A 19,729-nucleotide genomic window follows, 5' to 3' on the forward strand; every position below is an offset into this window, starting at 1 on the left:
ATCAAAGGAGAGCCACAGTATAGCTGCCCACTGACTCTGGGGAATGCACTGCACAGTGCAGGCCCTCTCCAGAGCAGCCATCCATTTCTGGATATCATCCCCTTGCTTAAAGGGGGGCACTATTTTAGTCAGGTGTTTAGTATCTAAACCCTTCTCTCTATCTCTTGGGAGATTGCTGCCACCAGTGGGAGCTAACCCACTCATCTGCTGCTCTCTTGCCAGGGCAAGCTTCTCTTTGGCCAGGGCAATTTCTTCCCTTTCAATCCTCAGTTCAGCTTGTCTCATCCTAGCTTCATGCTCCCTTCTCTGAGGGGAAGTAAATCTCCTCTGTGGAGGATTCCTTCTCCCCTGAGAAGAGGCATTAGAGTGCAGAGATCTATTGGAGTCCCTAGAAAGAGATCTATCTCTCCTAACTCCAAGGTTAGGCCCACTTCGGGTTAGTACTGGGGGTCCCCCAGATCCTAGCCCAAGTAAGTCTAAGTTGGCCCTGGTTAGCCTTCTGACTACCTCAAGACCTTTGTCTACCTCATCCCCAGAGAGTTCCTCTTGATCCTCCTCCTCAACTGCAGTAGCAATGTTGGGGAGATCTGGACCCCCAGAGGTTCCCTCTAAGGCTGGCATGTTCTTATGTAACTGAGAAAGCTTTCTGGCATCATATGTCTCTAAGAGACCTATCAGAAAGGGAATGGTGGGGTTAGACCCCTGCTTCAGTTTTCTGGAGACACAGATTTGTCTCATCTCCTGAAAACTGAGAGCTGCATATCTTGAAGTGACCTGTGGAGGGTCAACACTGACCAGGGGAGTCTCAGTAGATTCTCCCTGGGTAGACATGCTTTTCTAGTGAGGTGTAAGTGGTGCACTTACCTACACTATGTGTTTGCCTACTGATCCCTTGCTAGAGTTGTAGTTTAGGGTGTGCTAGGCCCTAGGAGCTACAACAGCTGGTTCAGTAGAACTCAGAGTATTCTAAGCTAAGTTATATGTACCTTTAGTACTTATGTGATCTTTCACAAGATATTCTTAGGGCATGTGTGGTAAAACAACAGCAAGCTCAAATCCCACCGCTGCCACCAATGTGAGAAGTTGGCCTGATGTGCAGTGTTCACTATTCTAGTGATCACTATATATCAGTCCAAACAACCCTTATTGATGATTGGTTGTAAGTCAACCTTATAGACCAGCTATCCTAGTAGCATGGATACGAGCAGTCTAAGGCTAAGACTCTAGAGGGCGTGTTAAGCCAGCTGTTTTACCATCACATTACCCCTTGAACACCCAGTGAAAGGACACCACACAAGTGTTATGAAAATAAACAATGTATTTATTAGAATCACAACAACCCTGTACTCTTTATGAGGACAGGGTGCTAAGCACACAACAAAACTCTTATGAAAATACTTAAGTTAGCACGTTATACACAAATGCCCGAGGGGCACGAAAAACCATATACTTAAAAAGTGGAATGCGAAATTACTAGCAGGTAAGTACAGTATTAATAGGCTTTGGACTCGCTAGGACTTGACTTTAGAATCGTTAGATTACTTCTAGGAGGCCTAGGGGACTCGGGTGCAGAGTGTGCACTCTCACGCGGGATGCGGGACAAAGTCTATGGGAGCTAGTAAAGGCAAAGTTAGTGTTCACGGGCGAACCCGACCTGGTAGGAAGAAAACGACAGTGGATCCTGACCCTAGGATAGTGAGGCTATGCTGGGACACCGAAGTGCCGAAGTTACCTAGCCCAGGGGCTGCAGCTGCATAGGTCTGAAAAGACGTCGGGGATCTCGTTGCCGGACCAGGAGCCTGGAAGGAAGAAGTTGCTGGCAGGCGACCAGTGAAGAAAAGTTCGATGGATCCAAGCCTGGATCAAGGAAGAAGAAAACCTGAAAGCAGAGGGGACCAAGTTCTTGAATCACTAGCCAGTGATTAAGGGGGCACCAGGATGGCACCGGGCGAAGTCACCGCAGTCAGGTGAGTGGGCGCTGCTGGGCTCTGCAGTCTCTCGGACCAGGAGGCGTTGTCGGCGACCAGGATGGAGGTGCGAGCTGTCCCACGAAGGTTCTTGCTGTCGACGTCGCTGGACCCAGGATTGGGCAACAAGTCTTGGCAAATGCAAGGCCCACGCGGTGGACCTAAAATGGCTTCTTGGGCGGACCAGGAGGGTCCAGGGTACTTCTCCGATGGAGGGAAGCAAGGGCCAGTCTGGAGCAACCAGACTAGCAGCAGAAATGTCGTCGGGCGTCGTCGGGAAGGCCACAAGCCAGCGGGCTAGTAGCCAAACAACGCGGTGAGCAGTCAAAAGCAGAAGGGCCCCACGCAGATCGTGGAGATGCTGGGGGGCTGCACTTCGGTGCTGGAGCTGCTCAGGGTCGGGGCTTCTCGGACCCCAAAGCACTCACCAGGAATTCACTCGGCGGGCTTGCTGGAAAGAAGTCGTGCAGTCTTGCAGATGGCCGGTCCCTTGAGGTCTCGTCGCACCCACGGTTCTCAGCTGGGCTGTAGAGGTGGGTAGAGGTCAGAGGTGCCAGGGAAGCCGGTTCTCGTCGAGCTGGGCAGTCTTGATCCGGAGGAGAGACTTGCAGCAGACCGCAGTGTTCTTAAGATGGTGCCTGCGGATGCAGGGTGACTACTCCTTAGTCACAAGGGAGAAATCTTAGGAAGAAGTCTTGAGTTCCTTTCGTGGAAAGTAGTTTCAGGATTCAAAGATGATCTGATTTGGAAGGGGGCCAGTTCCTACCTTTATCCTGTAAAAAGGGGCTGGCACGCGACTAAGTCCTGCCCTATGGGTGGGACTAGGAGGGGGGTGGTTACACCCACTTCCTTGGCGGGCTTTTCCCCAGCACAGGGTCTGGAGTGACCCTGGAACTGGTTCCAGCCAGCCTATGCACAGTGAGCACCGGGGTGCCACGTGCAGTCACCTTCCTCTAAAGCCCTGCCTACCTACAATACACAAAACCCTGTCTGGGACGGTGCTGGCACCGCCCCTGGCAGGAAACCCTTTGTCCTTATCTCCTGCTCTGGGAGGACTCCCAGCAGCAGGAGGGCAGACTTGTGTCTCGGTGGCAGCATCCATTTTGTGGATGCTAAGGCTCTGTCTGACTTTTAACCGGGTTATAGGTTACATGCATGTCGTGTCCCTCTAGAAGGGTGGAATGCTAACCCCGTCGCCAGAATTGGCGAGGGGTTAGTATTCCAATTCGTATGACACCTTACTCGACATGTTTTGATAAAGCGATACCAGAGTTGGCATTTAACCGCGAGGATTATAATGCACTTAAGAGTATATGGTATGCGATATCATGGAAACGGCTAAGGGATGGGTCCCGAAAGCCGCAGACAGGCTCAGCTCATGCCAGAGCACCATCTCACACGATTCCAAGCACTCTGCCTTCAGGATTGTTAAGGCCTGCCATAGGAGTGACTGATAGGAGATCTGTGTGTCCATTTTAGGGTTAGATATAGGTATACTATATCTAAAGCAAAGGGTGAGTACACCACCTAGCCCCAGCTGTCGTGCAGCCAGTTGTGTCAGTTTTAGTTAGTCAATCCAGGGGTGGCATAATACATGCTCCAGCCCCTGGGAGACTTCTGGGTGCACCTCAGCCCTGGGTACAGGGACTTGGAGAGGGCCCAGTGCCAATTCAGTACCTGAGTACAATTTGGATAGAGAGAACAGCTAGGCTGTGGGTCTGATTAGCAGGCCCACAGCCAGGGAAAGTCGTAAACCAGTGCAGCAAAAAAGCAAAAATCTGGGTGATCATAGGATTGCAGACCCTACTCTCCTACAGCCTCCGTAATAATTTTCGGTAACTGACGGGGTTTGTCGGTGTTGTGGACAGTGCGTAAAGCATAGACACCTGGAAGCTTACCGCATCCCCCTTGACATGTGCAAGGACGAGATTGCGTACTATGTGAAACGCTCCCAAGAGTTGCATTCCAAACTCCACAGCCGCCCCGGCCCGTGTTCATCCTTAACACGCTTAATGACGGAGGGCAGGACAGCCATTGACTGGGTGCTGAAGCACCTAGTATAGACTGCTGTAAAAATCACACCCCAAGCACGTCTGGCACTAAGTCTTTCTGCAAACTAATTGTAAGAATCCTGTGTTTCTTCACAGGAGTAGTATTCGGGAATACTGCTTCCAGTTGGTTGAATTTCTCGAAAAGCCATTAAGGCATCTCATCCTTATCCTGGGGATGCTTGTCCATGACCGCATTAACCATGACGTTACTAAGCTTCAGCCCGCCCCCTCCAACTGGATGTGCTGCACCACCCGGGAGGTTACGGGTAATGAAAGAAACCAGACCCCTAATAACTGACACTGCTGAGGCATAAAGGGGTCGTAGTTGCGGAGCGGTTAACTGCCCCGCCTGAGGATGCGGGGTGTAAGCAGCTAAAACAGGCCAAGTAGCGCCTGGGATTGACAACTGCCCGTGTTTGACTGACGTTATAACGTGTGGAAGAGCGCCATTAAACTGAACGGCATGCTGCCCAGCAGAAATCGGATTTTCCAATGTCCGATATGGAGCGTACGCTGCAGGCACATCAGCAGGGGTGTAAATGTGAGATACACCAGACACAGCATCTACCGCCTGTCCCTCCAATGAAACGAGGTAATCGTGCAAGTGATTCCGCACAGCCAACCGACTGTGTGCTGGGATATCAACAGCCATATCGATACAGTGATAAGTACAATGCAATAGAAAAAGGAACAACTGGGTAGTAATTCAATAGAAAACAGTTATAAAATATCGAGATTGAAAAGACCTATGTAACTATATTTCTCCAGTATTAGGGGTGTCTTTCATAGATTCACATGCTTGAATATTCCCCGTCGTCGAAGTGGGAGTCCCACGGTATATAAAAAATAGCAATAATGCTAATATAACATAAATGATAATATCATATAATAATAAAATAGAGATAATACACTGTAAAAACCTCTACAATGGTAACTTCCATAGGAAGACAGTATAAGAGAAAAAACTCATTTGTAACATATCAGTGTCATTATGTTGGTCCAAACTGCAGCCAATCAGGCTCACGCACCCTCTAGAACCTTCTCCTCAGAAGCTCAAGCCCTCAGATTTTCTACCGCACGTCGTGTGAAGGGAGTCTCCCTGAGCTCTGCTCAGTTTTCTTCAAAGTTTGTCTCTTCTAATTAATTTTCCAAGAATGTCAAGTAAGAAGTCCTTGTTTAGAGCTTGCTCTTCATGTGGGAAACTGCGTTTGTTTGAGAAGGACCCCCACCAAAAGTGTATTTACTGCCTGTACCCTGACCACAAGGTGGATGAATGTAAAATCTGTAGAGCTCTTCCTTCTAAGACTCTGAGACAGGGAAGGTCGCCTTCTTATATGGTTGAAGCGCCTCCAAGATAAAGAAGATGTTCTGTCAGACGCAGTAAGTCTTCAGTCAGGCTGTTCCACTGTTCCTTCCAAGCGTGGGAGTGTTCAAAACTTGCCTTCTCCTTTTCTTCAGAAAAAGAAAAAGCTGGCTTTGCCTGTGGCACAATCTTCAAATTCTATGCCTTCTGTGTCAACGCCCACGAGACCTGGCTCTCAGGCGTCTTGTCCAGGCTCTATCAGTATTCTGACAGTCCTGACTCCCAGGTCGTCGACGGGCTCGTCGACGACCGTTCCGTCCACAAGATTGGCTTTGCTGTCTTCGTCGACGACCTCTGTGACGACGACGTCTGCTTCCTCGTCGTCGACGACGGTGATGTCGACATCCTCGACGTCGACGAGAACTCCTACGATCCCGTCGACGATCCCTATTGTCTCGTCGGCGACGAAGTTGCCGTCGACGAAGAAAACCTCTTCGACGTCGAAGAATTCCTCGTCGACGAAGGTCCCGTCGACGTCAGCCTCTCCGTCGACCACCTCGTCGACGTCGGTATCGTCGACGAAGAAGGCAACGATGGTTCCGACGACGAGAGCCCCGTCGACGTCGAGTGCTCCGTCGACCAGCTCCATGACGACGGCGTCGTCGTCGAAGAAGGCGACGCCGGTTCCGTCGACGAAGGTACCGTCGACGAAGGTACCGTCGACGACGATACCGTCGACGAAAGTATCGTCGACGAAGATACCGTCGACGAAGACACCGTCTCCTCAGATTCCAGCAAAGACGGCTCCGTCGACGCACGTTCCGTCGACGACGATACCGTCGACGACGAATCCCTCAGTGGGCCCTACCTCGTCGACGATGGCGATTTCTGCAGCGGCATGTTCAGGATCCTCGTCAGGATCGGGTTCTTTTGCCACCATGCCTCTGGTACCACTGCCTTCCTTGACCTCTGGCAGGGATTCTTCTATGCAGCTGCCGCCTCCTGATCTCCAATTACCCTCGCCTTTGATGGCAACTGATCACGAGACTGGATCTATGGGGGAAGATGATGACGATGAAGCTCACAGTCCATCAGAATTGATTATAAAATGTCAAGACTCCAGTTCTGACCAGGAGGACGTGGAGGAAGTGGTCCAACCGGATGACCAATTTGTCCAGTTGCCTATGGCATCTTTTCCAGTTTCTTTGTTTTCAAACCTCCAGCATATGCTGGATGACTACAACAGAAGGTTTCCGCCTACCCCTCAGGGTACTCCAAGCCACGCTCCTGCGGAGGACTCCGGCCCTGCCACCCATCCACAGTCTTTGGAGCAGCCTCTTTTGACAGAGCTTCCCCGCCCTCACCCCCCTCTTCTTCCGCAACCTGGTGCGCACGGGGTGGATGAGTCGGACAGTGAAGAAGGGGAATTACACCAGGATACTGACGATCAGGGTCCAGATATGGCGGATTACGACGACTATCGGATACAGACACCTTCTCCGCAACAGCCAGAGGCGGGTGATGCGCATACCATTGATACAGCAAGCTTCCATGTGCTGATGAATAAAGCGGCGGACCGCTTTAAATTGCCGAGAGAACAACGGCAAGAAGATTGCTTTCTCTACGATTTCAAAAACAAACCATGCAAACAAATTCACACCATACCAATCATAGAATTTGTATGGAAAGAAGGAATAAGAATTATGCATTCTCCTAACTCCTTGCCGGCACAAGTCCCTCGCCTGGAAAAGAAATACAAGGCTCCTGCGGGTTCGCCTGCTTGTTTGCTGTCGCATCCCAAACCGGACTCGGTTGTCACACAGGCGGCACAGCGACGATCACGTAATCCGGCGACTCCTCTCACTACTCCACCTGATAGAGAGGGTCGACGTTTGGACGCCATTGGGAAGAAATTTTCCACCATGTCCTCTACATCGGTACGCGCTGCAAATGCGTTGGCCATTCTAGGTCGCTTCGACAGGCAAATGTGGTCGGACATTTCCGCATTCGTTTCTCTAATTCCAGAAACGTCCAGAGCGGAAGCCCAGCAAGTTCTCCAGGATGGCATGAGGGCGTCAGAGGAACTGATTGACTGCGCGATTGATGTGGCGAGTACGGGATTTCGCATCCTCGCCAGTGCTGCGGCTCTCCGCCGCCAGGGCTGGCTTAAATCCACTTCTTTCCGGCAAGAGGTCCAGTCGAAGATACTCGACATGCCCTATGACGGTGAATCTCTTTTTGGCGCTCACATTGACGAGGCGCTTGAGTCAATTAAAAAGGACACCGATACAGCAAAATCGCTAGTCTCCTTACAATTTAAGAAGCAGCCCTTTCGTGGCGCCCGTGGAAGAGGTTCGTCTTCCACGAATTTTCGAGGAGGACACACCCAGTACCGCCAATTCAACCAAGGCAATCAACGTTACTCCTCTCAGCAGTCTACTCGCCAAAATCAGTCACGACCCTATAAAGGAAAACCTACTTATAGGGGTGCCAACAACAAACGCCAGTGACTCTCATGTCACACAAGGAGTTGGAGGGAGAATCTCGCGGTTTTATTCCCAATGGTCTCTGATAACATCGGACCAATGGGTATTGGACATTGTTCGCAAGGGTCATGCCTTGGAGTTCACAGAGATTCCTCCTCATTCTCCGCCATCAGGCCCGCCACCTCCCCATTTTCTAGAATTGCAACATCAAGTTCGTCTTCTCATACTAAAAGGTGCAGTCGAAGTGGTTCCTATATCACAACAAGGGACAGGTTTCTACTCACGTTTTTTCCTCATTGCCAAGAAGACGGGAGAGTGGCGGCCTATACTGGATTTGAGAGCGCTCAATTTCTTTCTGAAACAGCAGTCTTTCCGCATGCTCACATTGTCAGAAGTCTTGCGGCTTCTCTGCAGCGGAGATTTTCTGTCCACAATAGATCTGCAAGACGCCTATTTTCATGTGCCGATTCTGCAACAACATCGCCAATTTCTGAGGTTCAAAGTGGGCGCTGTCCATTACCAATTCAAGGTGCTGCCTTTCGGCCTGCGTTCGGCACCTCGTGTTTTCACGAAGGTCCTGGCCCCAGTCATGGCTTATCTACGTCTTCAAGGAGTGCAGATTTTTCCTTATCTGGACGATTGCCTTCTGAAATCTCCGTCTCCTCTTCAGCTGGCTCACGACACAAGTCTCTGCCTGCGGACTTTCGAGTCGCTGGGGTTGACCATCAACGTGGACAAGTCACACTTAACACCATCACAACGAAGGAACTTCCTGGGTGCCATTCTCGACACGGAATTATCAAAAGCCTTCGTTTCCCAAGAACGACAGGTGAAAATAGTACGTCTGGTCACCCTCATCCGTTCAAAACAGTCAGTTTCTGTGCGCATGTTGAAGTCCTTTCTGGGGATGGCGTCGTCCTGCATCGCTCTGCTTCCGAACTGCAGGCTCCGCACTCGCCCTATTCAGGAGGAACTAGACCTGCAATGGCGCCAAGTGTCAGGATCCTTCAACGATCTAGTGAGAGTCTCGTCTCGCATGAAGGACAGTCTCCTTTGGTGGAGAGAACCATCCAACCTAAACGAAGGAGTTTCCTTTCTGGCCCTTCCTCCGGATCTAACGCTGACCACAGATGCATCCATGGAGGGTTGGGGAGCTCATCTCCTAGACCTTTCAATCAAAGGGAAGTGGACACCGTCGCAACGAACATGGCATATCAACAGATTGGAGCTGCTGGCGATCTTCCTTGCTCTCAGATCTTTTCTGCCAGTAGTGCAAGGAGAGTCCGTGCTGGTTCAAACGGACAACACAACCAGCATGCACTACATGAACAAACAGGGCGGCACAAGATCTCAGCCCTTGTCTCGGCTAGCTCAGAAGATCTGGAACTGGGCTCTTCATCATCGAATCTCCCTGACGGCGGTCCATCTGCCGGGGGTTTCAAACATCCTAGCGGATTCGTTGAGCAGGTCCACATCGTCTACCCACGAGTGGGAGCTTCATCAACAAACTCTGGACATGGTGTTCCGCCGTTGGGGTCGTCCCCTGATGGACCTTTTTGCCACTCCACTGAATCGGAAGTGCCCCGCCTTTGCGAGCTGGCATCCTCATCCGGGGTCCAGCGGCAACGCCCTTCTCATGGACTGGAGCGGCCTGTTCGCCTATGCGTTTCCTCCCATACCATTGGTGCCGAGGACGTTGTGGAAGATGCGCAGGCAACCCTGCCACTTGATACTGATTGCACCTCGTTGGCCCAGACAGGCTTGGTTCTCAGAACTTCTTCTGTTGTCCCAATGCACGCCCATTCGTCTGCATCCACGTCCAGATCTTCTGTCCATGGACGAGGGCCAAGTCTGCCATCCAGACCCGACCACTCTTCAGTTATGGGCATGGAACCTGAATTCCTCGAATTCGCGAATTTAGAGATGCCCCAGGAATGCAGAGAGATTCTGGCTTCTGCTAGAGCTTCCTCAACTGTTCAAACGTACAAACTAAAGTGGAAACGGTTTTGCCATTGGTGCGCAGAAGCAAATGTCCACCCACTCACTTCTGCCCCAGAACAGCTGTTGCCCTTCTTTCTAAGCCTTGCTCAGTCTGGCCTCTCTCATGCCACCTTGAGGGTCTTTCTGGCAGCTATTTCACGTTTCAGACATGATGGCTCAACCTCTCTCTGCTCATCCAGAATTATCAGACAATTCTTTAAAGGTCTCTTCAGGAAGTTTCCTCCTATCAGACGCCCGCCTCCGACATGGCAGCTCAACGTGGTATTGTCGCAGCTCATGAAGCCTCCGTTTGAGCCAATCCACAGAGCAGACAACAAGTTTCTTACCTGGAAGGTCGTTTTGCTTTTGGCCCTAACATCTTCTCGCCGTGTCAGCGATCTTCATGCTTTCACAATCAAGCCTCCTTATTTGCAATTCAAACCAGATGGGGTGTCTCTTCGGACCAATCCCTCTTTTTTGCCAAAAGTGCCTACAGATTTCCATCTGAACGAACCTGTCTTCTTGAAGACTTTCTTTCCGAATCCACAGTCACCGGCAGAACAACGCCTTCATTCCTTAGACATCAGCCGTTGTCTAAAGTTTTACATTTCAAGAACTGCCCCCTTCCGCAAATCAGATCAGCTTTTTGTAGCATATGGAAGAATGCGAAGGGGACATTCAGTGACAAAACAGACACTTGCAAGATGGCTCTCAGCAGCCATATCCTACTGTCACCAACAAGCTGGCAAGCCTTTACAGGGTCCTGTGAAGGCACATTCAACGAGAGCGATGGCGTCCTCCACCGCCTTGTTTGCCGGAGTGCCTCTACACCAGATTTGCCGGGCGGCAACGTGGTCGAATAGGCACACCTTTACCAGACATTACTGTTTGGATTCCATCAACGAGGCGGATACCGCAGTGGGGCAAGCAGTGCTTCGCCATCTCTTTAAATAAGGTGAGCCTCTGTTCCCTCCTCCTTTCTCTTCTGTGATTGCTATATGCTTTTAAGCTATGTGTTTACTTCTTGTGAAGATGCTTGCAATCCCAGTGCTAAGGAGTTACTGCTATCTATTCTATTCAAGCATGTGAATCTATGAAAGACACCCCTAATACTGGAGAAGAACTATTGTTACTTACCTGTAAACAGGTGGTTCTCCAGTATTGGTGTCTTTCATAGATTCACATGCGACCCACCCTTCCTCCCCTCAGAGGCTCTCTTCTCCTCATACGCTATTATTACTAGTGCTACGAAAATCTGAGGGCTTGAGCTTCTGAGGAGAAGGTTCTAGAGGGTGCGTGAGCCTGATTGGCTGCAGTTTGGACCAACATAATGACACTGATATGTTACAAATGAGTTTTTTCTCTTATACTGTCTTCCTATGGAAGTTACCATTGTAGAGGTTTTTACAGTGTATTATCTCTATTTTATTATTATATGATATTATCATTTATGTTATATTAGCATTATTGCTATTTTTTATATACCGTGGGACTCCCACTTCGACGACGGGGAATATTCAAGCATGTGAATCTATGAAAGACACCAATACTGGAGAACCACCTGTTTACAGGTAAGTAACAATAGTTCGTAGGTTTTATCCGTCACTACTGTCAACCGTAAACAATAGTGTGGGGGTCGTAGACTGATATAAGCACTACTCAAGTGTCTCACAATAAGACCACACTCGTTGGCGGCGCCATCTTGCAAGGATCCTGCTCATACACAGAACTGTGCACAGAGACCTAGGACATCAGGGAATTGTGGTGTACCAGAAACTCACCTCAGTATCTAGAAAAACCCCAACCAGCTAGCATCAGTGTCACATTAGCTCTTCGTCCTATAGCAAAGTAACCAATGATTAGACAACCTAGAAAATGCGACCTAGGACCATCTCAGAAATGCTGGGAAGTGAGAACACTCTTTTGTTATACTCTCATACCAGTCCACAACAGGAGTAAATAAGAGACACGGTAAGGTTAATATGTTTATTTTAACGACGTGATCTCATGTGCAGTATCTTAGCCAACATAAGCAGAAATATGATTAAAAATAATATGGTCAGCATGGTTAATCTCCATAAAATACAAAAGGAGAAATCATATCATTAATGATGGTTTAAGCATGTCCTATAGTGCCTAGTTTTAACACCCTCCCTATATAGGAACTATGTATTATAAACTAAAGAAGGACTCTTAGGCTTGGTTGGGGGACCCCATTACCTTTCTGCTCAGTAAGAGTAAATTACATCTGGATCAGCTTAGCTCTCTGCATCCCTGGAACGGAAATCTTCCAAGTGTCTGAAATCATGGCAAGTTTGCTATGATAAAGGCGCCAGAATCTTAGTTGGCTCACAGCTGCCAAAATGTTGTGTCTAGAATGCGTTACACAGACATGCCAAAAAACAGCTAACATGTTTTGATAACCTTGATGGCTCAGCACTCACTGTTCATACTAGCGGCACGATGTAAGTCTAGAGATATCGAAAAACAAACCTTTTCTCATGTGTAGACCTTCGTGAAGGCTAACGTACAAAAACAGCTATGCTGTGTCGTGTACAAAAGCAGCAAAAGGTAAAATGGCGTTTAAACTTCTTATAAGCAATGCTAACATAACATGCACGCAAAACTAGGCCCTAAACCATACTACAGGTCCCCATGGCATGGGTGTTTAGTCAATAGTTGAGGCTCCTCATAAAAGCCTCGATAGTCAAACGTTACGAAGGCCACTCATTAGTGGAGTGGGTTTGTTCAGCAGAAGATGCAGTTTTGTAAAGTCCAAGAAAATATTTGAGGTCATGAGATTCACTCAAAAATGACACGGAGGAGTATTAGATCTTGCTTAAACTACCATAGCTCCCCAGGGTTCAAATATCAAGTTAAAAGGGGGAGTGATATATAAGAAAGTTTGGGTAGAGGCTAGGAAGGAAAGTGTTGTCGGTTTTCGAAGTCATGAGGTTATTACAGGAAGGAAGACTAGCAGGAAAGAGTCCCAGACCTCCAGCTCTAACCCCTTAGCTTCTCCACTTTTTTTCCTCATTGATTCCTCCAGATGCGGAGTACAGGTGCAATATAAGAATGTGAAGCATGACATTTGAGTGTTATGCTTCATACATTAAACAGGCTTGTGGCATCCATGGGTTCGTTTAAAATAGGTTATTAGTGCCTCATTCATGCCAGATTTTCAGGTTAGCCCTAAAAGTAAATGTGTTAGATTCATTCTTCAAATTAATCGGGATATCCTGAAAATCTGGTATGGATCCATCCCTCATTAATGGGCTTTGGACTACTTCTTGCCTTATGCATGGGAAAGAAAAACATTCCAGGGGTAGTCGCATGTTCAGGAGCAGCCAAGACGAAAAGCACAATTTTTGTGGTAATGGTTCCCTTTATAAATAGTTTACCTGGAAGAAGATTCACTTTGTATTAAAGTAGGTGTTTAAACATTTTGTGTGCTAAAAGTATTTTTACTAACTGTATTCGTGACATAGCTGATTTCTCCTGAGACTACTAAAAAGGTTACTATTTTGTTGGAGTTACGGTGCCATCTAGGTTTCTAAAATAACCATTGTATTTTAACAAATTATACATTTATATTGAACATTAATCTTTAAAGAAGTTTCTGTTCATTAGTAATTGTTAATGAATAAATCTAATTATGGGATTTTAAAAATGAAGTTTTGTTTATTTTTAGCATGCTGGAAACATTAAAGAAGCTGCCAAGTGGATGGACGAAGCTCAGGCCTTAGATACAGCAGATCGGTTTATTAACTCAAAATGTGCAAAGTACATGTTGAAGGCCAATATGATTAAGGAAGCTGAAGAAATGTGTTCAAAGTTTACACGGGTTAGTCTGTATTTTTATTCAAGTCATTAACCGGTCCTCTTTTTGTCTTACAAAATAGTGCAATCAAAGCTGGTTTTTTTGGTGTTGACTTCTTATTTTGCCCTTTGGCATCAATCCCATAAAATGTGTGTATAAATATCTAGATATTTATTATAGCTGTGCACCATATGTAATTTATGGTGCATGTTTCAGTCTACATTGCTTTAAAAAAAAGTGTACTTAAAGAGGAAAGCATGCCTATTCAGTCAAGGATTTGTCAAAGATTTCTATACTTTTATTTTTTTATTTTTTACAGCTTCTCTGGGATGTTCTTGGGGACCATAAACTGTTTTCCTATGTTAATTTTGGCATTACCTAATGGATTGTTATAATATTTTGTGATAAAGTCTAAAACATTTGGCATGTTATCAAACAAACATGTTTGGTTGTGCCTTTCTTGAGGTTCTGGGTTGGATGGAAATAACTAGGCCTTAACTTTTGTGGGTATTTTGTTTGCTTGAATCATGTGAAGGTGTAAGTCAATGCTGTGCGCTCTCTCGTCATCTACTGTTGGGCACATAATGTATGTTATTTTGGTTCAAAGAAGCAGTTTCGGACTTGAGGTGAAATTCACAATGCCCCCCACCCAACACAAAAACCTGTCCGGAGAAGGTTGCAGGATTGTCTGCCTCATTGGTCAGAAATCTGTCTGTTGGGTTCTCACATTACACATGAGTGTTACTGTCTAGAACTCAAACACCACCAAAAATTCCTCTGCGCCAACACAAAATGTCCACCACTAATTTGTGACTCCAGAGCCTGGGTCTACTTCACGCTTCCCCAAGTTTCCAGGAGCCAGTGTGACCCCCCACTCAACCTCAAGAGTTTCAGGAGGTCAAGAGCCTCATATTTGAGCCGCACGCTACCGCTGGTATGCCTTTGGACCTGCGTGTTTGGAAGGGGCCTCGCAGTCTGCTCCAGCCCAAGTGCCAGTCTGTACCTTTTGATCCACGGCTGTATCCAGACTGGTGCCTTTCATGCCACTTCAACTTTCCCGGATGTCAGACCTCATGCCGAGGCTCCCGCTGCCCACCAGCTGCGCCATCCCCATTCTGATCCCTGACTTTGACACCAAGCCAGATGGGCGTTGAATGGCACGGTCTGAAGCCTGAGCTCTTCTCTTATGAACTAGGACTTTGAGGAGGATTTCTGACAGGAGGGATGAAAGTTAACCACACGTTGTGGACTGGATACCACAGACTTGCTGGGCAGACCGGTTTCATCTGCAGTGGTCTTACAGCGCCACGCCTGACTGAGGACACCTGGCTTTTCTGGGGATGTCCGAACATCGTTTATGGACATGCCATGTGATGTCTCTTTGGAGACAAGACAGACTCAACGCTGAAGCACTTTAAGGACAGCTGGGCTACAGATAGAAACGTCGGCCTTGTCACCCCCAATCTCCCTTTCGCTCTATTTGTGACCACGGAAGAGCATTCCAGCCACTAATGTACCTGTCCAGCCACCAAGGCATTCCCACTTCCCAGCCTCTGCTTGGCCAAGGACACGGTACCTACAGACCTGATGGGTTGGGCAGCCAGAGGTCAGGCCAGTTTTGGGTCTGGATGTTTGCACCTTGTTGTCTTGGAAGAGTCTTCGTAGTATCACGAGATAGGTGACTCCTCCCCTGGACTACAGTGCGCATGGGCATCTTCTCCATCTTCAGATTTTTTTTTTTCCTCCATTGGGTTCGGATGCACTTCGACAGCTCCAACTTCGGGACCGAAGTTTTCCAACTTTCTAACGCTAAAACCTTCTACATTCGACGGTATTGTTTCCGCTCGGTATCCCTCGACTCTACAAAACTTCCATTTCTCTCTGGGCATCGACACGGGCCGTTGGGCCTTTTCGACGCCACGTGGACCTCCTGCTGATGGAAAGGACCCCGTTTAAAAAATGCCCAGAGTGTGGAGCCAAATTTCCACACAGCGACAATCATATAGTATGCAACAGGTGCCTATCTCCGAAGCACAGCGAAGAACACTGTCCAGCTTTTTCTCTGTTCCGGTCCAAAAAGACTATCCGGAACCGAAGAGCTGCTCGACTAGAAATGCAGCGGCAGGCACCAGACCCGTAAAACATTTTCGACGACGAACATGAACTCCCAGAGGCAGAGGGCTCTGAAGATCTCGAAATAGTCACCGTAGAGGACCAGTCGGACTCCGATGACCAGATCACACCGGGGCAAACCATGAGTACCAAAGCCCCTACCCTGCCTCCACCTCCACACAAGGCTCCGGTCAAACATCGCCTAAAAGCCTTAGCCGTGACCGAAACACCGCTTCCGAAGCCCCACCTTCCGGCTTTGCTCCGAAGATCACACCCAAACCCTCCAGTACCCTGGGACCTAGAAAAGCCAGTCAACCCAAAAAGGTTGTCGACCCCAGTAAGGTCATCGATCCGAACACTGCTGTCGATCCGAACACTGCTGTCGATCCGAACACTGCTGTCGATCCGAACACTGCTGTCGATCCGAACACTGCTGTCGATCCGAACACTGCTGTCGATCCGAACACTGCTGTCGATCCGAACACTGCTGTCGATCCGAACACTGCTGTCGATCCGAACACTGCTGTCGATCCGAACACTGCTGTCGATCCGAACACTGCTGTCGATCCGAACACTGCTGTCGATCCGAAAAAGGCCGTCGACCCGAAAAAGGCAAAATCTTCGGCACTACAGCCACGGACAGAGGAGGAAGAACTTTCACCCAGATCCACAATAAAGACTATATATAGACCCTGAGACAGGACATATAGTCTACAATAAAAACAAAAGAAGACTGGACACTGAAGCCCCTTCTTCTCCTCCTAAGAAAAAGGACTTTGGCACATCCCCTTCAAGACCTTACACACCTCCTCCTTTCACTCCCAACATGCCTTTTGTTCCATATTCTCCTACTCTTGTAGATTATGATCAGGAAGAAGACATGGGGGAAGATCCTCAGGATGACTTTATACCACCTGACGATCCGGGGAACCCAGATGACACATGGAGGGACCACAATGATCCTGATGACAGATTATACACAACTCATACCCGATCCCACTACATACCCCACAAAGCCGTCTCCTACTGACGACACTGTCGCTTTTAACCAACTAGTGGACAGAGCAGCTCAGTATCATGGTGTACCCATGCACACTGACCCTATAGAGGAGGATTTCCTATTTAACACCTTCCCAACATCAGAGAAGAGTGTACGTATACTCCCTATGCTAAAAGGGGTACTAAAGCACGCACTAGACATCTTTAAAGACCCAGCCAGGGCGCGTGTCCTCAATCCAAGGAAAAATCGGCCCCTACAGACCCCTCTTATATCGGGTCTTAGCTACCACTAGACTCCCTAGTTGTGTCTAACGCTAGGAAAAGAGCAAACTCACAAACAATGGGTGATGCTCCCCCTCCTGACAAGGAGTCAAAAATTTTAGAAGCATCAGGGAAAAGAGTAGCCTCACATGCAGCAAATATCTGGAGGATTGCCAATACACAAGCTCTCCTAGCATGCTATGACAGAGCACATTACGACGAACTGGAGGGGTTATTACAACATCTACCAGAACCCTATAAGGCAAAAGCAAACTACCTAATACAAGAAGGAAAATTCATCACTAACGCATCCATAAAATGCGCCCTTGATGTAGCTGATACAGCCGCTAGGTCTGTCAACACTAGTGTACTGCTACGCTGGCATGCCTGGCTTCGCATTTCAGGTTTTAAAAATGAAGTGCAATCTACCATACTCAATCAACCCATCAACCAAGATTTCTTTTTTGGACCTGCGGTGGATACCATCTTAGAAAAAATGAAAAAAGACACTGACACTGCTAAATCCATGGGTGCACTTCAATTTCAACAGTCCAGAAGCTCTTTGCGTCGCTCATCCTTTCGAGGCTCAGGCAGAGGCAACACATCACAAACATCTTCATCATTCAAAAGCACTACACAAGGCACATTTAATAGAGGCTAAAATAGAGGAGGTTATAGAGGAAACAATAACAAGGGCAGAGGACGTGGTAATAACACCCGAACCTCCACCGCCACCAAACAGTGACTTTCTCTCATTCCCTCCAGACCACTTAACACCAGTCGGTGGAAGACTAACACAATTCCTACCAGTCTGGAACGCTTTCACTACAGACAGGTGGGTGAGACAAATTATCCAATATGGTTACTGCCTGGAACTCACTTCTACTCCACCCAACATACCACCCAAGCACCGTCCAATGTTCAAAGAACACATCACGCTGTTACAACAGGAGGTGAAATCCATGCTAGAAAAGGGTGCCATAGAGCCAGTCCCATTACAACATCAAGGTACGGGTATACTCTCTATACTTCCTCATTCCCAAAAAAGACGGCTCCCTCAGACCAATATTGGACCTCAGACCTCTGAACCAATATATTCACACAGATCATTTTCATATGATCACTCTACAACAGATACTCCCACTACTCCAGCAAGGCGACTTCCTCGCCACATTAGATCTCAAGGATGCATACTTTCACATCCCCATACATCCGGCTCACAGGTGATACCTCAGGTTCACAATAGAGGGTCGGCACTATCAATTCAAAGTCCTCCCCTTTGGGGTAACCACAGAACCAAGGGTGTTTACAAAATGCCTAGCAGTAGTGGCAGCACACCTCAGAAGGCAACACATCCATGTGTTCCCCTACCTGGACGATTGGCTCATAAAAGCCAACTCATACGTACAGGGTGCCAGCCATACCTCTCAGACAATCCAGCTACTGCACAATCTAGGATTTTCAATAAATTACCCAAAATCACATCTACAACCCTCCCACATACAGCAATATCTGGGAGCACCAATAGACACCTCAGTAGCAAAGGCCTATCCAAACCCTAACAGGATAGCCAGCATACAATCTCTCATTCAATAATTTCAGCCACAACACTCCCTGCCAGCTCGAGTTCATGCAGCTCATAGGTATGATGGCCTCCTGCATATTCATCGTCCCTCATACTCTGCTTCAAATGCGTCCCTTACAAGAATGCCTAGCAGACCAGTGGAACCAAGCTCAAGGACAACTAAAAGACCTAGTGTTGGTAGGCAGTCGCACTTGCCGCTCTCTGCATTGGTGGAACCCACAACACCTTTCCAAGGGGCTACTGTTCCAAGAATAGTATCAACAGCGGACGCATCACTGACAGGTTGGGGAGCCCATCTCCTTCAATATACAGTCCAAGGTCCCTGGACAGCCAAACAAAAGACTCTACATATAAACCACTTAGAGTTACTAGCAGTATTCCTAGCAATGAGAGCTTTTCAGAAATACTTGTGCAACAAGACTGTCATAATTCGGACGGACAACATGACAGCTATGTATTATATCCAAAAAAAGGGGGGCACACACACTCTCTGCAACTATCTCACCTAGCACAGAGCATATGGAAGTGGGCAATTCCTCAGAACATTTGTCTCCTGACAGAACACCTCCCAGGGATAGACAACCAGATAGCAGACCTACTAAGCCGACACAGTCAGCAAATACACGAATGGGAGATTCATCCTCAAGTTCTCCAACCATTCTTCCAAAAGTGGGGACATCCAAACATAGATCTGTTTGCCACAAACGAAAACTCAAAATGCCCGTCCTTCCCTGCCAGGTTCCCACACCCTTTGTCACAAGGCAATGCGATATGGATGAACTGGTTAGGCAGATTTGCGTACGCTTTTCCACCAACCCCAATGATTCCATTAGTGGCACGCAAGCTAAGGCAACAGTCACTCACAATGATCCTGGTTACTCCTACATGGGCAAGACAGCCATGGTACACAACGCTCCTAGAACTCTCAGTAGTTCCTCACCAAAGACTGTGCCTCTCGCCACAACTGCTAACGCAGAACCATGGAGAAATCAGGCACCCAGATCCCAATCAGATGAACCTAGCGATCTGGCTCCTGAAGTCTTAGAGTTTGGATATCTTAACTTGCCTCCAGATGGTATGAACATTGTCAAAGAAGCAAGGCGTCCCACTACCAGAGCATGTTACGCAGCTTAATGGAAAAGATTTGTTATTTATTGTAATAATA

General features: G+C 47.9%; 1 protein-coding gene across 1 annotated transcript in view; it reads left to right on the forward strand.

Moving 5' to 3' along the window:
- NAA15 (N-alpha-acetyltransferase 15, NatA auxiliary subunit) overlaps positions 1-19,729 on the forward strand; it is a 689,053-nt gene that overhangs the window by 356,822 nt on the left and 312,502 nt on the right. The window contains exon 12 of the mRNA XM_078676786.1: positions 13,479-13,631. Coding sequence (XP_078532912.1) covers positions 13,479-13,631 — 153 coding nt within the window. The remainder of the gene's footprint in view (positions 1-13,478; positions 13,632-19,729) is intronic.

The sequence above is a fragment of the Lissotriton helveticus genome, chromosome 2_1 (genome assembly GCF_964261635.1).
Source record: "Lissotriton helveticus chromosome 2_1, aLisHel1.1, whole genome shotgun sequence".
NCBI lineage: Eukaryota > Metazoa > Chordata > Amphibia > Caudata > Salamandridae > Lissotriton > Lissotriton helveticus.